General features: G+C 48.2%; 4 protein-coding genes across 4 annotated transcripts; all 4 read left to right on the top strand.

Annotated features, from left to right (window-relative positions):
• Positions 1–53: 53 nt before the first annotated feature.
• On the top strand, positions 54–2114 carry PtA15_10A327 (uncharacterized protein; the record flags this gene model as incomplete). Its single annotated transcript, XM_053160491.1, has 4 exons — positions 54–831; positions 903–1141; positions 1215–1548; positions 1621–2114. 4 exons carry the CDS (start codon positions 54–56, stop codon positions 2112–2114), a joined length of 1845 nt encoding a protein of 614 aa, XP_053024460.1.
• Positions 2115–4296: 2182 nt separating this feature from the next.
• PtA15_10A326 (uncharacterized protein) lies at positions 4297–7782 on the top strand (the record flags this gene model as incomplete). Its single annotated transcript, XM_053160490.1, has 4 exons — positions 4297–4807; positions 6569–6715; positions 6805–6979; positions 7575–7782. The coding sequence occupies 4 exons, from the start codon at positions 4297–4299 to the stop codon at positions 7780–7782; spliced, it is 1041 nt and encodes a 346-aa protein (XP_053024459.1).
• Positions 7783–17189: 9407 nt separating this feature from the next.
• On the top strand, positions 17190–18099 carry PtA15_10A325 (uncharacterized protein; the record flags this gene model as incomplete). The annotated part of the gene is made up of 3 exons (XM_053160489.1): positions 17190–17207; positions 17368–17784; positions 17842–18099. 3 exons carry the CDS (start codon positions 17190–17192, stop codon positions 18097–18099), a joined length of 693 nt encoding a protein of 230 aa, XP_053024458.1.
• Positions 18100–23018: 4919 nt separating this feature from the next.
• PtA15_10A324 (uncharacterized protein) lies at positions 23019–23762 on the top strand (the record flags this gene model as incomplete). The annotated part of the gene is made up of 2 exons (XM_053160488.1): positions 23019–23241; positions 23569–23762. The coding sequence occupies 2 exons, from the start codon at positions 23019–23021 to the stop codon at positions 23760–23762; spliced, it is 417 nt and encodes a 138-aa protein (XP_053024457.1).

The raw sequence follows: 23762 nt of genomic DNA, 5'->3' as shown, positions 1-23762 counted from the left end.
TCCAAGAACTCAAGCCGCACTCACACATCTTCCACTTGCCTCCGCCATCCCAAATGGACTTATTTGGATACATGTCTCAGTGCCCGTCCTTGCTTTGTCTAGATGACGGATTTGAACCATTTGAACTCTTGCACCGTGAATATAGCGCTTCCGATCCATTCGAAACTGTTGTTAATCAGTCAAATGATCTGTCTCACTACTATCCAGACCCATACCAGCCATCGAACCCCAACCCAAACCTGCAGTATGGAAGGCCCCTCAGTCAGGTGAACCCCCGAGGTACCTTTGAAATACCGTTGGATCCAACGAATGGTCTGACAGTGCCAGCCCACTTTAAGCCGCCAGGACCAGCTCCGTTACCTCAGGACGGCCAGCCTATGTACCATACTGGACAACCTGATTTATCTGCACATCGTCCTCCAGCCACCACTAGCGCTGCAAACCCCACAAACTTGGCAGCCCACTCAAACTCAGTACACTCGTGTACCACCAGCCACGAATCCAACCCTGAAATCGCCAAACTAAAGCCCCCTCCACGTGCTAAGACTGCAGCCAGCCTAGTTGAGAAAGCCGATCATATGGAACTCGACCAGCTCATGAAACTTGTTGCTCAAAATGCTCAATATGCTCGTCTTACAAGTGAAGACAAGCTTGAGCTTAACTCTGCGTACAAGGAGTATCAGCGGAAGCTTTACTTGATAGCGTACAAGAACAAGCTTGAAATCGGACCGTGTTTACGATATGTTGGCGAGGGGGCAAATCCCAGAAGCTCGACCACCTATAACACTTTCTGCAAGTACGATCCAGTTGCTAGGAAGGCTTTTAATGATTGTGCGCTTTCTTGGTATCTTCCTTGAATTATTGAGTTCGGAAATTCACCGGTAATATTTTTTTAATTGCAGCAAACATGCATCCCGATGATCGTAAGCGTGAATGCAGTAGACTTTGGAAGCTAGTAGATCCTGCGACTCAGAAGAAGTGGAAGGATCCTGACTTCTTAGAATCCTTTTTGGGACAAGACGATCCAACTGATGGCATCGATATTGCAACCAACAACAAAAACGCCTCCACATCTTTACTTAAAAAGCACAAATCAGCAACCTTTGATTCGGATCGCTGGGCTCGCAAGGTCGTTGCTGACGTAAGTGATGCCTTGATTTAATTCTGTTTGTTTGGTGTGTTGCATCTGATTGTCCCTTTTCTCATTAAGAAAGTTGAAACAGCTCAGCCAAAGGTTTGGTACTGAAGGCTTTCTGGTTGTTGGATCGCGAGGCAAAGATGCCACTCTAAAGTTCAGCGGGGGCAGTCATCTAGGCGAATTTTTTCTGGATATGTACTCAACTGAGGACGATCCGGTTTTCAACTTTGTTGATTTTCTTAGAGGTCAACATGTCATCAAGAAGATCACCGGCAAAGAATCTACACCAGTTGTAACAAAGAAGAGACCCCGCACACAGAACAAGCCCCATCAATTGTTCACAAAACACGACAAAGGAGAAAAAGAAGCCAACATTGATTTCATCCGAGCCAAACTCAATTCTGCGATCGGTAAGCTTCTTCTTTTGAAACCGTGTATGTATGTAAGAAAATTTTTATCAAATCCACTCTGCTTCTATCCAGAAAAGGCAACGCATGGTCAATGGATCAAAGGATGGCCTGGTACTCGCACTCAATGGCGACTTTCGAAACTCAAAGTCAGTTTGCAGGTGAAGGACAATGATTGCGGTGTTACCCCCCAGCACTTCTGTAAGCGACCGGGGGACATGGGAGATAAACATGCCCAACTTGTTGTTGAAGCATTAGAGGAAGATTGGGTCCAGCTCATTGGCCCACCCGCTCCCAAAAATAACGCTCTAGGATTCCACGTTGATGGTCAAACTCTTGAGGGTGACACTTCACCAACCATAGTTTCTGTAGGTAAATGTGATGTGGTCCTGAAACCGCTGAAGTCAAAGAGGAAACAAAAAGCGGCCCCAAAGAAAAAACGCAAGCTTGGTTCTTCCACCACTTCTGACTTGGAGAAATCTGGCGAAAGCAGTGAGGAGGAGGATGAAGATGAGGTAGAACAAGCGGAAAAAGGTTTTGAGGAGGAGGACAGTGATAATATGGAATAAGTAGTTGTAACCTGTCTTTTTATTCTTAGATAGTCTTTGCACTGTGTAAGGCATTTTTAACCTTCCTTAGTGCAAGGGTTGTTCTTTTGTAGTCAATTTTTTTCTAATATTCCTTCCTCTGTCCAAGGCTTGCATTCTAAATATCACTATATATACACAACTGACTAGCAAAACATAATGGTCTTTTTCCTCCAATTCAATAATTTTTATACTTCTATAAAGAATATTAGATAGAGATAGAACAACCCAACTATACATTTTTTTCCTCAGACATAATGTTGACCACTTCTCCCAAAAAAAAACAAATTCTAAATTGTAGATTGATCAGATCTGGTATGGGCTCAGTCTGGGCAGTGTGGAAAGAAGGGATCTGCTTGACAGCAGTGATGATCTTGACAAGTCCACAGTTTTGCGGGGCATATTGCTGTAAAAAAAGACTATTGCAGAGGCACTTTTAAAGGCACTATTTGCTGTGGAAAAAAATCAAGAAATTTCAAGAAACTGCTGCCAGTTGACATGCAATATTATAAAGGCGCTTTTGTAATATTGCATCTCAACTGGCAGCAGTCTCTTGACTTTTTTCACAGTGATTAACAGTGTCTCTGACACAGTTAATAGTGCCTCTGGCACAATAAACAGTGTCTCTGACACAGTTAATAGTGGCTCCGGCACAGTAAACAGTGTCTCTGACACAGTTAATAGTGGCTCCGGCACAGTAAACAGTGTCTCTGACACAGTTAATAGGGGGTTTCAAAGTAGACCCGCGCATGCATGCAGGTCACTTTGCATAACCCGGTTTTGCGGGGAGACTGCAAGTCGGCGTTCAACATTTGAGTTGAACACCGGTTTGCCTTGCCTTGCAAGTTGCATGTGCGGTTCTACTTTGAAACCCCTTAATAGTGCCTCCGGCACAGTAAACAGTGTCTCTGACACAGTTAATAGTGCCTTGCCTCTGGCACAGTTAACAGTGTCTCTGACACAGTTAATAGGTCCTCCAGTGAGTTTTTTTGAAATTTCAGCCAATCTGGAGGAGTATCAGCAAAGTTGCTAAAACCTCAGACATAAACCGTCCTAACAGATAAATCCCTGTCCTGCCTGCATTTGTCCAAATCAATCTAATAATGGTTTTTGTGAAGTGCCATCTATAAAATAATTATTATATTCCTACTAAATGTGATGCAACACAGTGTACTGTTAGTATAGCAGCAATAACAGTCCGCCAATGCTACCACATCAGAAAAAACTGTTAAACACCATAAAATGTGTCCTGTCCGATTCAAGAATTTAAAGTGTATATTTTCCAGTCAAAATAGCAGTGTATGTCAATTATTATTAATCTTTTCTTGCTCCAGTCAACACATGATTTCTTTGTTCATGCACATTAAATTAATTTATCAAAGACTAATCCATCCAATTGTCAGTTCAGTTGGAAATCAAACACAAAAGGGATCACAATATCCAAGTACACCCTTTCCCTAATAACAAGGGTTTTTGGCAAAACCTCTTGCTCAATCTAAGCAAATCTCTGCCGTCCTATGTAGCCTAAGGAATAAAATTCAAAATTTTGAATAGAATTAGTCATGATACCCAGTTGCTTTTAACTTCAAAGCTGTTGGGACTGATGTACAAGTCATTCAGATTGCTCCTTTCCCCACAGTGAAAATTTGATTAGAAATTATCCATTTCTGCTTGGTATAGCTCTGGCAAGCAAACAAAATTGAGCAATTATCTTTGAGAATTCCAGGATACATAACTGGTGCAATGTATTCAGTTCAGAAGATCCAGGAGAGTACCATTGTTGATATTTGGTTTATGTATGTAGCTGATCATAGTGTACAAGGATGGGATTATTGCGCGTTTAACTTGGGCTGGGTTTTGACAATTATCCTCTCTTACCTTCATTGCCCTCAGCTCCCTCGCCCATCCGGATCCTCCTCGCCGTGTCTATCAGATTACTTTGCCGTCTTTTTGCTTTCTCGGCTTCTCTGCCGCTGGCTTCATCGGTCTCAACTAACTGGCACAGCCCTCGGCTCGATCAACATCGCTTGTCTGCAATTTCCCCGGGCTTCATCAGTATCGTTTATCTCGATTTTTCCGCCTCGGTCACCAATATTCTTGACACCTCTCGCAACTTACTTATCCAGCCAGCTTCAGGTACTCAGCTTCCAAACCGGTGAGAGAAATGGCCAGGCGCACAAAGATAAAAAATCCACGCGAAGCTCGCTCCCAACGACTCAGACGCTCGCAGAATGCCGCCCTGAACGCAAGCGCATGGTCTCGACTACGCAGGAGAGAAATAATTGCTTCAGAAGAACCAGACAAGATTGAAAACTCAGAAACAATGCAGATTCCTTACGATCCAAACGACAAGTCTCAGCGGCAGCATGAAGATTCCGAGTCCGAAGATGAGGAAGAAGACACTACTTCGAGATGGTTAACTTTCGCCGAAGAAGAAGAACAAGAAGAAGGCATTGGCCCCTCCATCCATTCCATTCAAGAGGAATATCGTCGACGAGCTAGAGAATTCAACTGGTCATGCTTGATGAAACAACTTCACACCTGGTACCTTACGCTCAAGTTGCACACGAAGAACTGGTCGGGCACGAACGCATATGAAGAATACAAGTCAGACGCATGTAAATGCACAGCTCAGCAGAAGACGACTCGCCCCATTGACATGGTGGACATATACGGTATGTGCCTTTGTTTTTTCCTAATCAGCAAGATCATGCCCAGTTATGATGACCATCTTGACACCTCCCTTCACTTTTATCAGCACAAAGGCGGAGGCCGGTTGAATTTTGTAAATGTACATATGACGCAGTCCGTCTATTGCGGCTTGGTTATCTGGCCGGCTCCCCGCTGAAACCTCAAACGGCGTTCTCGCTCCCTCTGCTGATCTTCCACAACTCGCTTTGGAACAACTGCAACATTGGGATGTTGCCTTTCACAGTTGCACTCACTGAGTTCCTCGAGCCGCGCTCGGAGCGACTATGTGTCAAGGGCAAAAAACACGTAAGTGATGATTACACTGATAAAAAAAGATGGGAAACTAAATCATAGAAAAACCCTTTGGTAGGCCCGAGATATGCGAAAGCCCTTCTCAGCCGCAGTTGATCTATTCCGTTCACTAGAAAGGAGGACAGACGACTTGATGGACGAGGCGCTTAACCTGACTGAGCACGACAAATTGGCAAATCAATCATGCCCAGCTTGCTTTGGTCCGAAGCCATCTAACGACGCTGATTACCCCGCGTCCACACGGAATCGTCTTGTTGTATGCTTGGATGGAAATTTTCAACACCGACACCACGCGAAGGCAAGCCGCGATTCTGAGACTCTTTACATGCCCAACATTTTCCTATCCGAAGGTTCAGTCGAAAAAATGACCGAAGAAATCCGGCATATGGAGCTTGTTAATAAGCCGCCAGCTCAGGTGTGTGTGTTTGTGATGACGTGTTTGCTTGGCATATGAACTTCTCTGACTTGCACTGGCCATGGTATTACTAGGCAGATCGATGTGCAGATGCTCATAAGGCTGCCGACGATAAGAGGAATGAATCCACTTGGAAGGGGTGCGACGACACCGGGCTCATGGGATGTTGCTGTCGACATGATGCAGCAATCTCCTTGGCAAATATCTATAAGTCTGGCGAGCTAAGAGCCCTCCCTTTAGCATTGCTGAAGAAGTTGCTTGGTGTGGATCCGGATCGACCGGTAGAAATTTTATACGATATTGGATGCTCCCTTGATAAATATATCAAGTTGGTGAGCTTGATTCGCTCGCTCCCTTCCAATTCTGATTCATTTCAAACTTGAACTAAAAATGATGCACTACATCTCTCATCTACCAAATAGCGTGGTCTTCTACCGGATTTGATCAAGGGCGCAACGTTTGGAACTTCAATATTGCACTCGTATGTCCACAATTGGACGTGCCAGTTGGATTATAATCCTCGCTTGAACAAGGGGTGGGGGCTATCTGACGGTGAAGGGTTGGAGCGAATGTGGTCCTATCTGTCAACGCTGGTCAGTTCTCTGAGATACGCAAGTCGCAATCACCGATTTTCCGCACTCGGGCATCGATTAAAATACCACAACAAAAGAGGGATGAAAAAACTCCGTGAGTTTCTCTCTTTTATTTGGGATTAGTGACCCTCTGACCAGACATTTTTCAGTCTATTGGCTGTCCAGGAAGTTCAAATTAGCATCAATTCGACGCAGGGAGATCCGTAAAGAGCTAGAAAAGATCTTATTGCTCGACAATCCTTTCAAGGCAGGCCGCAAGTATACAGTATCATATTTCAGGAAGCAATGGAACCACCAGCGAACGTTTCGAGCAGATCACACAGATGAAGAGCAGGAGCGAAGGGAAAAGCTGGTCAAGATTTATGAACATCGAGCAAATCTTGAACTCCTAAGGCAAGTATTTCCTTAAACTCCCAATTCTAGAGTTACTGCTGAGCAAAATCAATGCAGAGAGCGCCTGACGGATCCGGACCTTGATCTTTTATCGGATGCGGAGGTCAAGAAGATTTCTGATAAGATCGAAAAGGTGTCCAAGAAACTCAACAAAGATGCTGCGGAAGCTGAGGCATTGGGTATTGATTTGCCTTCCGGGGAGGAAAATAGTACGTTTCATTTGATTGCAGGAAGCAGCTTGAAATTGATTTCTGTTTTTTCTGACAAGCGATGAGCAACGGCTGCTCCTGCTGTTATGGAATTCGAAAAATGAATTATACACCCAAGCTGTCCAACTCCGAGCAGAACGCCAACCCTTATTGGATGCGAAAAAACTTGGGACTCGTGTGGGGACTGAGCTCAAAGAAAAAATCCTCAAAGCAATGGGGAATCGCCGCCCAGCAGTCAAACGATTACTCAACAAGTATAACAAACTGTTTGCTGAATACTTGCAGAAATTTCCGAATCAGCAATCAACCGACTCATCCCACTATCCTCTTGATTACAACACTTTCTCCAGCTGGCCCCTTGATCACCAATTCTGGAATGACGGGTTGTATTTTCAGTCAAAGGCCCCTTGGGAAATCGAGCCAAATGTGCGAGCGGGTATAAACTGTGTTCTTATCTTGGACAGAGTCCAAGAAGAGTTTGAACTCATTTCTCAAGAGTTAGCAAGGGCAGTAGGTTGGGCAATCAGTTACTATACTCATGTGGAGGATGTAATAACAGAAATGGGTAAACGTGTGTTAGAATGTACATTTGCTGTTGGATACATTATCTGATCTTTTACATTCTTTTTATAGGTATCACTCTGCTCGGAAACCAACCGGAAAATGTAGATGTGGATCGTTTTGACAGCTTAGTTCTTCACGGCTTGGATTGAAGAGATCGACTCCGAGTAATTTTTAAAGAGCTACGTTGTCGACAGACTCTTCACGCAGCCTTGGTTGAAGAGTGGCATTCACATGTCCCATGGCTTGCAAATCATTGTCAGCCAAGTGAATACCGCACATCAATGCTCCGCAATTGGGACAACATGCGGACTAAAATGGGCTTACCAGAATATGCAAGCTCATCAAACCTGCCTGAAGTAGATGTTGAGTTGGAGGAGGCAATACTCGAAGTGGGAGCGGACGATGGGGAGGATGCTGAAGAAGATATGTTTCTTAATACCGACGCGGAGGATGACGGCACTGATGATGATTAGGAGGTTGATATCACTATTGCCGGCCAACAACTCATTTTGACTCCCTTGACTTTCTTTGCCTGGTTAAAACATTTCAATATACATGCGTCTTCTTGACAAAAATTTCATTCATCCTTTTTTTACTTTCAATTTATTTGTGCTTTTGCCACACTAATTATTTCAATTCCCCATAGTTTTCACTTTGTTCTCTGAGACAGAATAGTGAATGAAGTGTCTTGTAATTTCATCATAAATATTATGCGCGATTAAAGACCAAGCAAAACAAAAATTGGAACTTAAGATTGAAGACTTGTATTTGTTGCAAAGGAGGGTTTGGAAGGTGGGTTAGAGTGTTTGTGTTGCATTGACAGGCAGTAGTGCATGTGGGGGTTTTCATACATGTATATATCAACCGGTGATGTGTGCCACCGTGGTGGTTGGCAGTCCGGGTGATCCGTGTAGTGTGTTCTGCCGGACAAAGTGCCGGGCGGAGGTGGGTGTGATGTGCTGTGGGCTCGCTGGAGTAGGGGGGTCATATGACGGGATGGTCGGCTGCCGACTTGTAAAAAAAATGAGTGGCCCGATTTTTGGAGTTTGCGGGAGTTCTGGGGATTTTGGAGTTGCTGTATTAACACACTGAAAATCACCCTCTAGCATGTATTAAACCACCCCTACATGCCTCGGTATACTATACTAGTATGTAGTGGCCACAGGTGCTCTGCTCACAGCCCACCTTCCAAAATCCTTCTGGGCCGACGCCCTGCGCCACTCGATGTTCGCCTACAACTCCTTCCCATGCCACACACCCCTTGGGTTCAAGTCTCCGAACTCAATCCTCAATCTTCCGCCGGTGGATGTAAGGTCTCTACACCCGTTTGGATGCCTCGTCTGGTATAAGGTACCAGAAGCTAACCGCAAAAAGCTCGACAAAAAGGGCCGGGCGTCAATTCTTCTTTCATAATTGGGGGACGGAAATGGTGTCAGACTCTGGGATTTGGAGAAACGCTCGTTAATCAAATCCCAAGACGTTGTTTTCAACGACTGTGTTTTCCCGTACGGTACCAAGCTGACAGACTCTCCTCCGCCGAACCTGTCGGTAGAAATCGCCTGGCCGGTTCCCGAGACGTACATACCCGACAGGCAAGATCCACGGGACCCGCCAAGCAATGACCAAGATCCTGAGCCACAACCAGCAGCTGAACCAGCTTCTCTCAGGGAGGACACAGCCTCGGGACCGCCTGAACACCAACCACCCTCCTTGCCTCCGTCAAACATACCGGAGGACGACCGTCCACTAGACATTAAACTTCAACCTCGCTTCGACCGTAGACTCACCGCCTCAATACACGCTCCGGGAAACGCACCGCGGAGTCCACAGAAGATAACGTCGGACTCGGACTCGTCCCCTTCGCTTTCTCCGCAGAGCAACCCTTCGAGCCCCGCCCTGTCATCAGAACTTTCCGTAATCTCCCTTCCTCCCCTAATCACTCCGGTTCTCGTACAAGAAGCCTCCCCTTCATCATCCATAAGAGCTCCATCGATTGTGTCGAACCCACCCTCCTTGTCTGCAAAACCTCCAACTCCTCGGAAGGACCCTCCTTCTCCTCTAAAACCGCCATCTCCGCCACCAAAACAAGCGTCTCCGCCTCCTCGACGTAGATCTGGGAGGGACCGAAAATCTCCTGATCGCTACGGTAACTGGCCGAAAAACGCCACAGTCCCCGAAGAGGTGGACACCCCTAAAACATGGCGCCAGTTATTGAAATCTCCCAACAAGCATAGGTGGCTAAAAGCAGCTGACGAAGAATTTGCATCCCTTCTCGGCATGCAGACTTGGAAGTTGGTTCCTCGGCCTGCAAAAAGGAAAATAATCAAGTCTAAATGGGTCTTTAAGGTTAAAAGACGACCCGATCAATCTATCCAGAAACTAAAGGCTCGACTGGTGGCAATGGGTTACTCACAAATTCAAGGACTCGACTACAACGAGGTCTTCTCCCCGACTCTCCGACTCGAAACACTCAGACTGATTTCCAGTCTTCTGGCCTCGCGGGGATGGAAAGGCCGCCAGGTCGATTTCAAAACCGCGTTTCTAAACGGCCACCTGGACGCCCCGATCTACATGGAACAACCACCCGGTTTCGAGGATCCACAACACCCGGACTGGGTGTGTGAAGTTTCCCGCTCTCTCTACGGCCTCAAACAATCCCCGCGTCAATGGAATCTTGAGTTGCACAAAGCCCTGTTGGAGGTCGGCTGGTTGAACTCAAAATACGACCCCACCCTGTACTTCAAGATCAGCTCAGGATGTCTCGTAGGGGCTCTTACGACTCATGTCGACGACCTAGCGATCGTTGGGGAACCCAAAGTGGTTGATTCGATTATCGCCTCTGTGGGAAAGAAGTTCAAAATCGGAGCCAACAAGGAACTTAATCACTTCCTGTCACTCAAGATCACTCGCGACACGTCCAAGAGGTATGTGTACCTGAATCAATCACACTATATTGAAGACGTCTGCAATCGTTTCCTCGATAACAAACATACCCCAGTCTCAACACCCACCGACACCTCATTCAAAAGCCTCGGGAGACGCCGTCCCGATGAAGAACCGTCTCCCGGAACGTACCCACAGCTGATAGGATCTCTACTGTGGGTGTCTCAATGCACACGCCCCGATATTGCATTCACAGTAAATCGACTTTCTCAACACCTTCGTGACCCGTCGGCCTCGCACTGGGCCGCAGCGGTGAGAATTCTAAACTACCTGGTATCAACAAAGGATCTGAAACTGCGCCTCGGAGGTGATCTCACGCTCTCAGGCTATACGGACTCTGACTGGGCAGAGGATTGTGACGACCGCAGGTCAACATCGGCTTACACGTACCGTGTGGGTGACGGGGCAATTTCTTGGAAATCCCGTAAGCAAGCTACGGTTTCTCTCTTGAGCACGGAGGCCGAGTACAAAGCCCTCTCTGACTCGTGCAAGGAGGGCCTATGGTTAAGACATCTTCTCACAGAGCTCAGACTCCGCCCCAATACTCCCATTCCCCTCCATGTGGACAATGAGGGCGCGGAAGCCCTAGCAAAAAACCCCGAACATCACGCTCGAACGAAGCACATCCATGCAAGATACCATTTCATCCGCGAGTGCGTCCAAAATGAAGAAATCACGCTCCTCCATGTCTCCACAAAGGACATGCTAGCGGACATGCTCACGAAACCGCTAACCCGAGTATCTCTGGAAAAACATCGTCATGTGTTCGGCATTGTCAAGTAGTCAGGCCATTCCTCTTCTCCCTCTCCCCCTCCATCCTAATTCCCTTTCCTTCTTATGTTGTTTTTCAAATTCTTTTTCTTCCTTCTTTTTTTTCTTTTCACTTTCTCATTCCATGTGTGCAGCAAGGGGGGGTGTTGAGTTAGACTCAGGTTTCTGTTTTCTGTTTTCTTTTTCTGCTTTACACATGTCTCTTTCTTTTCACACACATATCACAGATTGTATGTATTGTACCTGAGGCAGCAGTCGTGGAAGGAAATTCTCCTCATCCTTCCACGAACCTCGTCCGCTCCCCACACCGTGTCCGCTGTCCTCAGGTATGTAGCTTTCTTTTCTTTCTCATCCTCTTTCTTTTTCTTCTCTTCCTCTCTCTTGTTTTCTCTCAGCTCCATGACTCGTGTAATGAATCTGATCCTTCCACAAACCTCGTCCGCTCCCCACACCGTGTCCGCTGTCCTCAGTTTTCCGCCCCGCTCACTCTCATCACTAAATAAATACATGAATGAAAATTTTTGTGACAGGCTAAATTACACTGAAAATTAAAAATAAAATCTCAACCAGCAACCTAGCCCAACACTAGCCAAAGCTGCTGCACCCAGGCCCACACTGCCGCCCAACTCACCGGATGGATCAAACAGTATGTAAGGAAGGCCCCCAGCAGCGCGGTGGCAGAATGCTTAGTGGGGGGCCAGCTCTTTAACCCCCCAGGCTGTGCAAATGCATATGCAGCAGTTGGGGAGCATGAGACACACCGCCAGCTGGAATTACAGACAAAACGGATGCGCCTGGGGGGACAAACAGACAGGCAAGTTCTTCTTATATATACATACATTTTTGTTGTACCCGAGTCCCCGCGGCCCTTGGGCTTTGAGTTGGACTCGTACTCACAACACCAATGCCACGGAAACAACACCACCAACACCGCCATGGCGACAACGCCACCAAACACTGCCATGGCAACAACGCCACCAGCACGGCCATGGAAAACAGCCTCCATTCTGCTGTGCTGGGAATTACCTTGTGCCGCGGGCGGGTGTGTGTCGCCTGGGTAGCCATCAGGCTCCTTTTCTTCCGTGGGATTATTCCCACTTGGGCTGACCCAGGTGCTACTCCTGTAGCCCTCAAGTCATCCCGGTACGGGCTGAGTGGAGTTAGTTTCCTTTTCTCTCCTCTTATTCCTCTCCCTTTAACAGGGTTTGGGATTCCTGAGGGTTTCCCCTCAGAAGGAGAGTAGGAGCTACTTGTGGGAGGGGCTTGGTTGTCCCTCCTTCAAGAGCATCACTCCTGGATAGTGTTAAGGCCCGAAAGCTGGAGCCCGCACCCATAACTCAGGTGAAGCCTGAGCCTGGCTCTGCGCCTAACAGTATCCCTCAGCGCGGTCTATTTCCTGCATTGCGTCACAAAAAGTCAATGCTCTACTTGGGTTATCAACTCTTCCAAATCTCGTGGTACCGTGATCACCAATTGGTCTTGGCTCCTATGCCCGTCTCAAATTCCTCTTGACAGCGTGTCTGCTTTGTTCTCCGCTGATGTGACGCGTTTGGCCACAAGGTTTATCTGGTGTTCGATCGACATCTTCTGTATTATCTTCCATTCGGCATTCACGAATCTGTCGCCCGATTTCCTCCTGTGGATCACCGACTCCGTTGTTGAGTTATCCGTCCAGACGATGAAGGTTTTGCTTTTCTTTGCCCCGATTTTGATCAGCATCAGTAAGCCAAGCCGTACCGCAATATTTTCCAGGCGGGATATCCTCTCTTTCTCTGTCTTTTCCAGCAGTCCTTCTTTGAGCCTTTCGATTGATCGTAAGCGGAATTGGGCCCATTTGCGGCCTATCAGCACGCCTGTCCCGAAGCTGGTGGACGCGTCGCCTACCCACCCAATTTCGGTCGGGTCTGGATTTGAAATCAACCTAGTTGACTCAAAACGGAGCAAGGTTGAGAGCCACTCGTGGAGGTCCTCGTTGACGTCTAGCGGGACCGGGCGGATTGATTTCCGATTGACCCACTCCATCAGCCATTTGTAGAGACTGCATAGATAGCAGCGGAGCTGGGGCAGGACGTAGCAGATGTGGTTTAGTCGTCCAACCAGGACCTCGACTTCTCTGTAATTGAAACGCGCGCCGAGTTCCAGGAAGACTTCGATTTGTCCGATCCTCTTCTTGAGTTTGGTTTCCGGGAGGCGCACTGTCTTAAGGAAGCCGTTCCATATGAAACCAAGATATTTCTGTTCCGCTAGGAATGGGGTGAATTTTTCTTTGTTAGTCTTGACGCCTAGCTGGTCGGACCGTAATACCACGTCTTTCAATTGGACACTTGACCGGGCATCTTTGACAAATAGGTTGTCATCGACCCAGCGGAAAATGGTGATGATGTCAAACTCTTTCATCATGATCTGTTTCCACGCGTCGGCCGGCCTACCAAACGATCCGCATCCCGCCACGTGTCAGCCACAGAGTACATGTCACAGTACCTTACACGTACCAAGTACCTGCAATGGTTCACATTACATATAGTACATTCCCTTTACACCTTTATTACATATGTATATCATTAGATACAAGCTTAAGAATGTACTCTTGTTATACATCACATTATATAACCATAGTTAAATACAGTTACCATAATGTAATGTTGTTATGAGAGTTAATTTACTTGCAAACAGTAAGATTACAATACATTGTAATATTACTGCACACGTGAAATACCCCAAGACAGGTATCACTCATTTATCCCCTGTTACGCCTCAGTTCCCATTTACATAACATATTGGTTATGGTATAAATACATAAACAATACATGATGTAATCCAATTCAAAGAGCACTGAATGGAATCAATGATTGGTTATGATCAGCTAGTGTGCACAGCTACTGATCTAGGATCAGTACTGATCATTACACTGCCCTGATCATTTCCAATGTTGATCCTCATGAGGATCTGCTTCCCTTGAGCGCTTCCAGTTCCCCCCTGGTCCTGAAGCGCCTCCAAGCGCCTCATGTTCCCTCCTGCTCATTCCCCTCTATATAAACACGCCCTCCAGGACTGTTTATCCCTCAGAATATTATTACAGCAAGTTTTAACACATACATAGTTAAACAGTGCCTTCATTCTCACCCATCATTCAATTCAGGAATACTCTCAACTCTTGATTACCCTTACCTTTCTGTAGGTAAAACCACGAACCCAAGTTGAGTTATTCCTTGGATGCCTATTAACACTCTGTGTTGATCTGGATGCGCCTTAATTGAGCAAGCCTCTCAGTCAAGATTACTGATAGAGTGAAACCTTTTACAGGTCTTACCACGAACCCATTGGCCCATCCTTGGCATCTTACACCATCATCTTGATAGTAACAACCCTCTCAGACACGGTTAGTTACATACAGGCTGACACCACGCCTCTGAAGGCTATGCGTGTGTCAAGTAAGATTTTGTTGTCAAACGTCCTCACCATCAAGTAGGGCCACTGGTTTGGTGCGGTTGGGATTTGCCGGTAGGCCTTCTCCCAGTCAAAGATTGCCAATAGGACCGGATGTTTCAGCTCCCTGATAAATTTCGCCACAGCGTTGAAGTCGTCCCAGGTTGTGGCAAAATCGTCTGCGCTTACAAAGGAGTTCACGGACGGTACCCCTTGTCTCCCGTGGGGGAATGATAAATCATTAATTGGACGTAAGGACCCGTCGCCGTTGATGACGGCGCCTAAGGGGTTGGTGCGGAAAAATGAGAAGTGTTGGTTCACTTCTTCGCGGCTGAATGGCCCAAACATCCGTTTGGCTTTGAGCTCTTTTGCAATAGATTCTTTGATTTTCTCCCGCGCTTGAAGCGCTGACTCGTGGTTTGGAGGAGTGTAGAAAGGACCCGCGGACTGCACTGTGTGCTGAGGGATTCCTTTGTTGAAACCATGCACGAAACCGTGTAGAACATCCGCAAATTGTGGGAGTAGGTTCCACTTACGCAGCGCGTTTTCCCACTCCCGTAAATTCATCTCACAAGAGACCGCTGTCGGCCACCTCCTTTCAAAGGCTGCGGGACTCAGGCGAGGCTTCTTAGCGCTCGGTGGCACAGGAGGGTTGTCGTCTTTGTACTGCAACAATCTAATGCATTACGTAAGAGGGGGGATCAGACGCGGAATTACAAACAATTCAGAGGAGCCAAAGCTTGGTGAGGTATTGGTGGTGTCTTGTTCAGCAGGATGGCTGGGGAAGGGGGGGGGGGGGGGTCACAGGAATGTGGGAAAGATAGTCATGGATGACAGGCGGGTAGCCTACGAGTTCCTTCCTCTGTGGTCCCGTCGAGTGCCACGGTCGTCGTACGCTGCGTCGCACCGGTTGCCTTTACAACCTTGCGTGCGTGGGTATCTGACAGAGCCGGAGCCGGAGCCGAGGTTCTCTGGTGGAGAGTGGCCTCGTTGTGGACCTTTTGCGGTTGCTTGGTTCTGGTTGGCGGTGGCCTTCCCGGTTTGTCCGCCGGTTGTTGCCTGCGTTTGGACTTTGAGGCGTCTGTTCCTGTCACCGGATCCCATCCTTTCTGCGGGCCGCCCTTGATGTAGGGGTTCTCCATGGATTCTGTCTTGTCAAACTTCCTGCAACGAGCGATCATCTTCTGTGCGATTGTATCGTTGAAGACCGATATGTTGCTGATCAAAATCGACTTGTTTGGCATCTCAATCCGATGCGCAAAGGTGTTGCTGCGCACGTTGATATCGTAGCGGAGTCCTGTCATGAAACCGTGTTGTGTGACGAGTTGGTCGCAGTTCCGTTTGTGAAGCAGGAGCCACCCGGCGAACTTTGGGTAGTTGGGGATTTCGATCAGGGCGGTGTAGAAACCCTGATGGTTGATCAACCATTCAGCGTAGGTTTGTGTATACTCACATGGGTATGGGTACCTGGTGTATCGGTCCTTGTCGATGTTGGTCTCGTCCGCTCGGCTCCTCTTCTGAGAGTAGTGGAGGATGGCCTTGTCTTGCCAGACCTCGTTGAAAATGGTCAGGGGGAGGGGGGCCCGGAGCTCGATCAAGTTCTGCTTGAAAAAGGGTGTGAAACCGACGTTATGGCTTGTAGGCCTTGCGTCGTCGTCGAAAACTATCCCCCCCTGGTGTCGCTTTGGTTCCGCCCGTCTGTGCCAATTTGACTGATGAGATGGGGACTGCGGTTGCGATCGCAGACGGTTTCTGGACGGCTGGTGAGGCAGATGGACCGAGTTGTGTGCCCGTCGTATGTTGAGATTTGGGTTTGGTCAACCCCTCACAGATCGCAAAGTATCGTTCCGCCAATGCAACGTTTCCGGTTTTCTCCGCCGCGAAGGCCCGATCGGTGAGCACGTTGATCTTGCACCTAATGGCGTCGTCGTTGCCAGAACTCCCAGTGGTAGTGGGTTGTTCTGCTGAATCTGCGTCAACCGGATTTGCCGCTGTGTAGGGTAAACAACAGTGCCATCTCAGTCTCGCGTGCTTCCTTTGGGATACCGGCGGTGATTGAAGGACCTGCTCTTTTTTTTTTTTTTTTTTTTTTACTTACCTGGGCCGTCTCCGCTCAGGTCGCCGATCAGTTCCCGGTAGAGGCTCGCGAGTGCGTTGCCTCCGTTCGATCCCTCGCCGCGAGTGATTGGTGGGCCTTCCTTCGGGTTTGGCGGTCCGGCGGGGGTTCTTGCCTCTACTGGAGCTTTAGACGATGACCTCGTTGCTCGGTCAGTGGTGGCGACGGTCTTGGATTTTTTCTGCTTCTGGGGCTTGGAGGTCAGGGTTTCAGCGATTTCTTGTTGCACCAATGGTTCGTCCAAGTCGGGGTTGTCTTCAGCGTTCGTCTGGGCTAATTGTTTTACCTGGTCGGAAGCTTCTTTCATGCCGTCGATCATTGTCAGGTGAAAAAGGCGAAAAATTTCTTCCCTTATGTCGGCCTGATGTCGGTAGTTCGGTGTTGAGTCCGGCGGGAGTCAATCGGCGGAATTGCTTGGGTTCCGGCCCGGGACTCTCTGCCGGCTTCCCTTTCCCCTCGTGGGCGAGGTTGCTGCGGCTGTGCCTCGCTGCGCGTCATGTGCTGCTCAGGCACCGCGCCGCCCCAGGGCGGCGCGGTACCAGTGGCAGCTTCAGGTGCATTGGGCGCGCCGCTCCATGGACTACGCCGCCATACGCTGCGCTCCTGAAAACTTCCATGAATGTAATGGCCAGCGTTAAAGCTGTAAGTGTAACCCAAATCCAGTACCCCGGGTGTTTTCACGGGTGTTGGTCCACGGGCTGAATCTCTGTCGAGGCCACCCGAACAGTTGTACAGCACATATTGGAGGGTTGAGAGCGAGGAACGAGCACATTTTCCCCACCTCCGTCGGCCGTTGTTGCAGTCCTTCCAGACCACCTTGGGCTCGTCCGACTCGCATCTGACCTACCCAGAGCCTGATGCCCAGCGCCGCAAGAAGTTCAAGCCCTCCATTGACCTGCTCGTCCAGCCCGGCCATCTCCCGAAGTGCCTCTCCACATTGGAGGCCCGGAGGCCGAGCCGGACGTCGAGATGCACTCCTGGAACCGCATCAATGCTGAGCCGGCTGTTGGCGAGTAGCCCGGCCAGCATCCCATCCAGCAGCCCTACCCGCATCCCGCCACCACCGGAGCAGCTCCCTTTGCCCGTCTTCCCATCCGATGCTACCGGACCCCATGATTCTCCTCCTTTGGGAGAGACGGACCCAATGTGTCGGCCGGCGAAGAAGGCCGCCAAGCTGGTCAAAGCGACCCACATCATGTCCAAACAACGGCGCAGAAACGTTATCCAAGGCGGCTTCAGAAGCCTGGTGGAGATCCTTTGAGCGGGGGAATCCCAGTCGGGTATCTCCATTGCCACGCCCGACCCGCCTCCGCCCGGCTCCTCAGCCACACCGATGTCCGAGCAGAACAACGCCAAGAAGCCCAAGACCGGCAGCCGCGGAAGAAGAGGCAAGATCAAGACCGGCGCCAGTAAGTTTGTCATCCTCAAACGCGCAGCCAAGTTTGTTGTCTGGATGACCGACTATAACTCCGCCCTGTCCTCTGAAATCTCCTGTCTCAAAAAAATCCTCCTCAGCCATCACATCCAGGTCTAGCTTCTCTCCTCAAAAGGGGCCCGTTCGCATGCCCTCTAAAAATCCTCAATCAAGAAGGTCCAAGTCTTGACAAGGAGAGCTTACAATGAGTCGATGCATTCAGCAGGATATTAGCGACCAGGCCTGTACCCAAGCAGGCCAATGACCTCGCTCCAGCAGCTACTGGCGACAAAGAAGGAAAAGCTGGCCTACAAACGCAACTAGCTACTTGGGGGTTGATCCTGGTTGGGCCGGGCAAAGGCCTTTTCCTGCTGGTCAACAACCTGAAGGCCGCTGGCGTCAACAAGCCCGCTCCCAGAATGTCTCCCTGATAGCAAAGGACTCCCTGCCTCGGCTCAAGTTCAACTGCTTGATGGTTGAATTTGTCCTCAATCAAGTTGAGGAAGGTGGCCCTGACTGGTCAATCTCAACCTCAATTCTCTCTTTCTCTCTGAAGCTTAATGACTCTTTGTGTGGGATTCACTGATATAGATGTACTCATCCCTGTCTCTAAGTCCGAGCGGTCTTGTCTCCGCTTGCTCACAAAAGCCCGCAAGAGCGCCTCAACACCTGCCCCAACTCTGAAAATTAAGCTGACATGCATCCCTGGTGAAAACTCTGTCAGCCATGAAAACTTGGGAAGTCTACACTGGGCAATCCAGCAGAGCCTGATTAAGGCAGGTCTCTGTCTCAGCCTTACTTTCAACATAAGCTGTGACACATATATCTCAAGAAGTCTTTGGTGCAGGCTCAGTCTGGATCAGACATCCTTAATTGAGGTCTTGCCCTGCAATTTGTACTTCCAATGTTGCCACTTGCTGTCTCCCCAATCAAGTCTGATGTTGTTGCAGTTGGACTGAATCTACAAGCAAAAATTCCTAGCAATCCTTGAGCGGCATTGGGAATAGCTGAACCTCCTGACAACAGTGTTTTACAAGAAACAGAGGAAGACAAATTGTCCTATGTTTGTCCTTCCTGCTTGCTCCAGCAGAAAGAGAGAGAGAGAGAGACTAAACCATGCAGCTGCTTGCGCTTTCTGGCTTTGGAGGTCCCAGGCTGAGCCTTGTATCAATGTATTATATGATACCTGTCATAAGAGGGCTTCAGATGAGTGGCCCGGATTCCAGTACACCTGAAACTTGGAGCGGAGCAAGTCAAACATGCGGAATGTGCGGTATGGCGCTTCTACCTGTGCGCGGTAGACAGCGGGCTGAGGGGATGGTGCAGAAAAGCTGCCCTCGTGGTTGATCCGGAAATGAGTCTTAGAATCAGAAAGATAGCGAGTGGGTAGGGATTTTGAGAGGACAAGGGGATGGAATACCCCTCGGCGGTGTTGAGGTTTTGTGGAAAAAGAGAAAGGGGAGGGAAGAATCTCTTGGTGAAGGATGCGGAAATGGGTCTTGGAACTATGCGCGAAGCGCGTCGGGGAAAAGAAGCTTGGGTTGGATCAATAAACTCAGAAGTATCGGGTACTCAAAACTCACACAGAAAATAAACTCCTAGAATCGTGATGATACTTTTCTTGGATCAGAAAGAGGTACCATGCCGACTCCTCCTCTAAGTTCGGCTGAACTTAAATTCAGGGTCGGTGACAGTCCTTGCGACAGGCTGCACGACAGGCCCTTGTGCCCGCCGCGCGCGCGCTACAACCTAGGGAGAGAGAAAACAGAGACCGCGACAAAAAAACAAAACAAGGAAACCAGACACAACAAACAAACAAACAAAAACTAAAACCAAAACTAACCCATCTCCTACACTCCCATCCAACGCGCGCAGAAGAGAAACAGAAAGAAATAGCACACTCATAAAAGAAAGAGAAAAAGAAAAAAAAAGGCAAACAAAACAACAAAAGAAACAAAGAAAAAAGGAAGAAAGGAGAGGTCGAAAACTGGGAAGAACAGAAACCATAAGAGAACCAAGAGAAGTACCGGGGAGGTGGGGAGAAAAACCAGGAGAGCCGGACAATTCTTGATCCTGAGACGCGTGCCGCCATCAAAAATTTTAGACTTGTCTAGATGATCCTGAGAGGGGGTGATTTCCTGATTTTGCGCCTTTTCACGGCCTCCACCAATTTGATCACCACAGCGGGCGGTGCTGTTCCTACTGCGCTTATCCCATGAGCATCAGCTGATGCTAACGCAAGGGCTCAGTCAAGCTGCTCAGCAACACTTACTCCAAAAAGAATCTTTGCATTGTTTCACATGTGGCCATTTCCTGTTGGTTTTCCATCCTGGTTAAAGATTTTGAACTTGTGATCCATGATATCCTGAACTGCTAACAATAGAAATTTATTTATATTAGATTGATGTCTGTGGTGTATTGGTCACAAGTGGAGTGAGCTGCCTGAGGGAATTAACAGAAAAACATTTGTATATTCATCAACATCTGACTTATAAATAGGTGAATTTACATAGTGTCAACAAAGAATGCACAAATAATCAGTTGATTAGAACAGACATCAAAGCAGCCTGCCTCATTTTGACTCTGGCCCTGGGTGTGGTGGAAGTTTGGCCATACATTGGAACACAGACCAGAAGGGCAAAAATATGTTTTAATTCTTCTGGCACAGATATTACAATATTTCTCATATCTAATTTTGTAGGTTGGTGTTCAATAAGGTTGTTGGCCAAAAGATTTAAGATGACAAAGGGATGTAGTGCAAATTGGCTTGCATGTGCCTGTGCCACTTGGTGTTTGAGATAAAACTTGAAAAAAGACTCACAAAAGTGGATGTGAGGGGCACCTAGCCACTTCAAACTGTGCCCATTGGATGAGCATCCATATCCACTTGTGTTCTGGAAAAAGGAGTTGGTTCACCTTATTTTTCTTCTTCCTTGGAAATTGATTATTGCACATTGCACCTCCAATTTGCAGCGGCGAAGCCGCCTTGGCCTCTAGTGACATAAAAAGCGGCAGCCAAACGGGGCCTAAATTATTCCTGAAGTTTCTAGAGTGTTTGGGCATGAAAGCAAAAAGGTATACAGTTAGAATTCATTTTCCTAGTAATTCCCCTGCGCACCCCTTATATCACATTTTCTGATGACACAATATTTCTAGAAATTTCAAGGAGTTCATTTTATGCATAATTATCTGTGCTATCAAATTTTTATGCATGTGGTGCATGGGAAGAAAAAGTTATGAATGTGCCGGATAATAAGTACATTAGTAGGAGATATGACCAAAAGCTGCCACACCCTCAAAACTAACTTCCTTTTGTGAGGTACTGCCCAGAAGCTAACCATTCTTAGAGAGGTTATTTAACTCAGTTCTTTCAAATTTTGGGAGGGGCTTGAGCTGGATTTCAACATGGGGCATAAGCTGGCTGCCTGGATAAGCAAGAATTTTGCCTGCTACGTGGGCTGGATGAGCTGGATTGCTAACTGGGGAGTGAGCTGGATTTCTAGAGGGGGTGTGAGCTGGATTTCTACCTGGGGTGTGAGCTGAAACTGTGCAAAAAACTCTAGAAACTGCTTCCAGTTGACATGCAATATTACAAAGGGCGTCTTTGTAATATTGCATGTCAACTGGCAGCAGTTGTGTGAGCTGGATTCAGTTCATCCTGCTTGAGGTGGAATCTGGATGAGCTGGATTTTAACCTGCTAAGCAAGCTGGATGAGCTGGATTTCAACCTGCTGTGTGAGCTGGATGAGCTGGATTTCAACCTGCTGCGTGAGCTGGGTGAGATTGTTTTCAACCTCCTGCGTGAGCTGGATGAGCTGGATTTCAACCTGCTGCATGAGCTGGATGAGCTTGGTTTCAACCTCCTGCAGGCTGCGTGAGCTGGGTGAGCTGGATTTCAACCTGTTGCATGAGCTGGGTAAGCTGGATTTTGACCTACTGCGTGAGCTGGATGAGCTGGATTTCAACCTCCACAGCAATGGCTGTTGCGTCTGGGCCAACCTCCAGCCCGTGTCAAGCGCACGGGTCAAAAAGGAAGGGCGTTGAAGGCCCCCATCCCACAGCAAAGGCTGCAGAACCCGGGGGGGGGGAGGTGTAGAGACTGTAAAATGAAGATGTGTCGGGTGAGAGTCGAACTCACGACCTCAGCTATGCTGAGACACATACTAGAGTGCTGCCTTTACCAAATAGGCTACAGACACTTGTGGCTGCCAGCTGGGTGGTTGGTTGTTAGTGCTCATGGTTCGATCCAACAGCCCGCCATACTGTGGTGATGCATCATGGTAGCAGACTAACAGACAACTCAACACCCCCCCTTGCTACATCATGGGAAGTGGGGATTGACCCCAAGAGAGAGTGGGAATAAGACCCAGGAAAGATGATCAGTGTAGGGATTGAACCCTTGATCTAGATGTAGGCTTATAGGGGTTTGCGTGGTCTTACAAGTAAGCATTCACAAATTCATCAAGTCTCTATTGTAAGCGAGTAGGGCTCAGGTAGCTCTGGGCTCATAACCTGTAGAGACTGTAAAATGAAGATGTGTCTGGTGAGAGTCAAACTCACAACCTCAGCTATGCTGAGACACATACTAGAGTGCTGCCTTTACCAACTAGGCTACAGACGCTTGTGGCTGCCAGCTGGGTGGTTGGTTGGTAGTGCTCATGGGTCAATCCAACAGCCCGCCATACTGTGGTGATGCATCATGGTAGCAGACTAACAGACAACTCAACAGGGGGCACTCTTTAGCCCCTCAAACTGTGCAAGTGCAACAGCAGAGGGGGTTGAGGACGAACCGCACACTGGAAGTACAGCGGCAGAGGACGCCCTGGGGGTATAAACCAATCACAACCTTGCAGTTTATATAATACGACTCATCCACCGTCAATCCCTTGCCCAACTCCACCTTGGATTCTGCATGCAGCCTGGACAATGACACCGCCACCGCCACGCCGCTGCCTCATGCCTAATTGACCAATTGCACGCACCATGCTCTCCATTGCCTAGACACCAGCAAGGCATAACCAATAAACCTGAACCCTGTGATGTACTCGGCCCAGTCAGGCAAGTCTGGTCTCTACATCCCCTTCCCCACGTCAATCATCAGCTATCATGACCAGAAATCTTCACCAAGATCCATCAGGCTGCAGGTCAAGCCAGCGGCGGTCCGCCTTGCCGGCGCGCTGGCTGTCTCTGCCTTCACAGCTCACAAGCCCCCTGTAATACAACCAAATTCTGGACTTCCTCTCCTCTTCACCTCTGCTTCAGGTGCGCCGTCCACCACAGATTCTCCAATGGCTGCGAGCCTTGCCCGCGAACAACCACAACAACACTGACAGCATTCATTTTAATTTCAACCTTTTCTGCAAGCAAGATCATTGAGCCAGACTACAATATTAGTTTGGAATTCAAAGTGGAGAAGCTGCCAACTGATCTAGGTAACTTTCATTGATTGTGTATCTGAAAGTACAAACCTGATGGGACATTCATCAGGATGTTTGTGTTGTGTTGAAGGCTGACCGTTCTGAACCGACTTTTCTCTTTGGAAATGCTTATGCTTAAAGGAACGTTTGGCTTTGATCCAATTGGTTGCAGTCCTCAAGCGCAATGCACTGACGGCACCCTTCGAACGCGCATTTGAGATCCAGAAGGCACTCAAAGCTAATCCGTCTAATCCTGATGTGGCTCCCACCAATTGGGACCCTATGGCCCTCAAATATCGCCCAGAGGAAGAAATCTATGCGAATATTGACATCGACGGTCAGTACGACTTTTCAAGAGGATACTGA

This window comes from Puccinia triticina, chromosome 10A, assembly GCF_026914185.1.
Source record: "Puccinia triticina chromosome 10A, complete sequence".
Classification (NCBI taxonomy): Eukaryota; Fungi; Basidiomycota; class Pucciniomycetes; order Pucciniales; family Pucciniaceae; genus Puccinia; species Puccinia triticina.
Note: the sequence above shows the minus strand (reverse complement) of the source record. Positions and strands in the feature narration are given on the sequence as shown.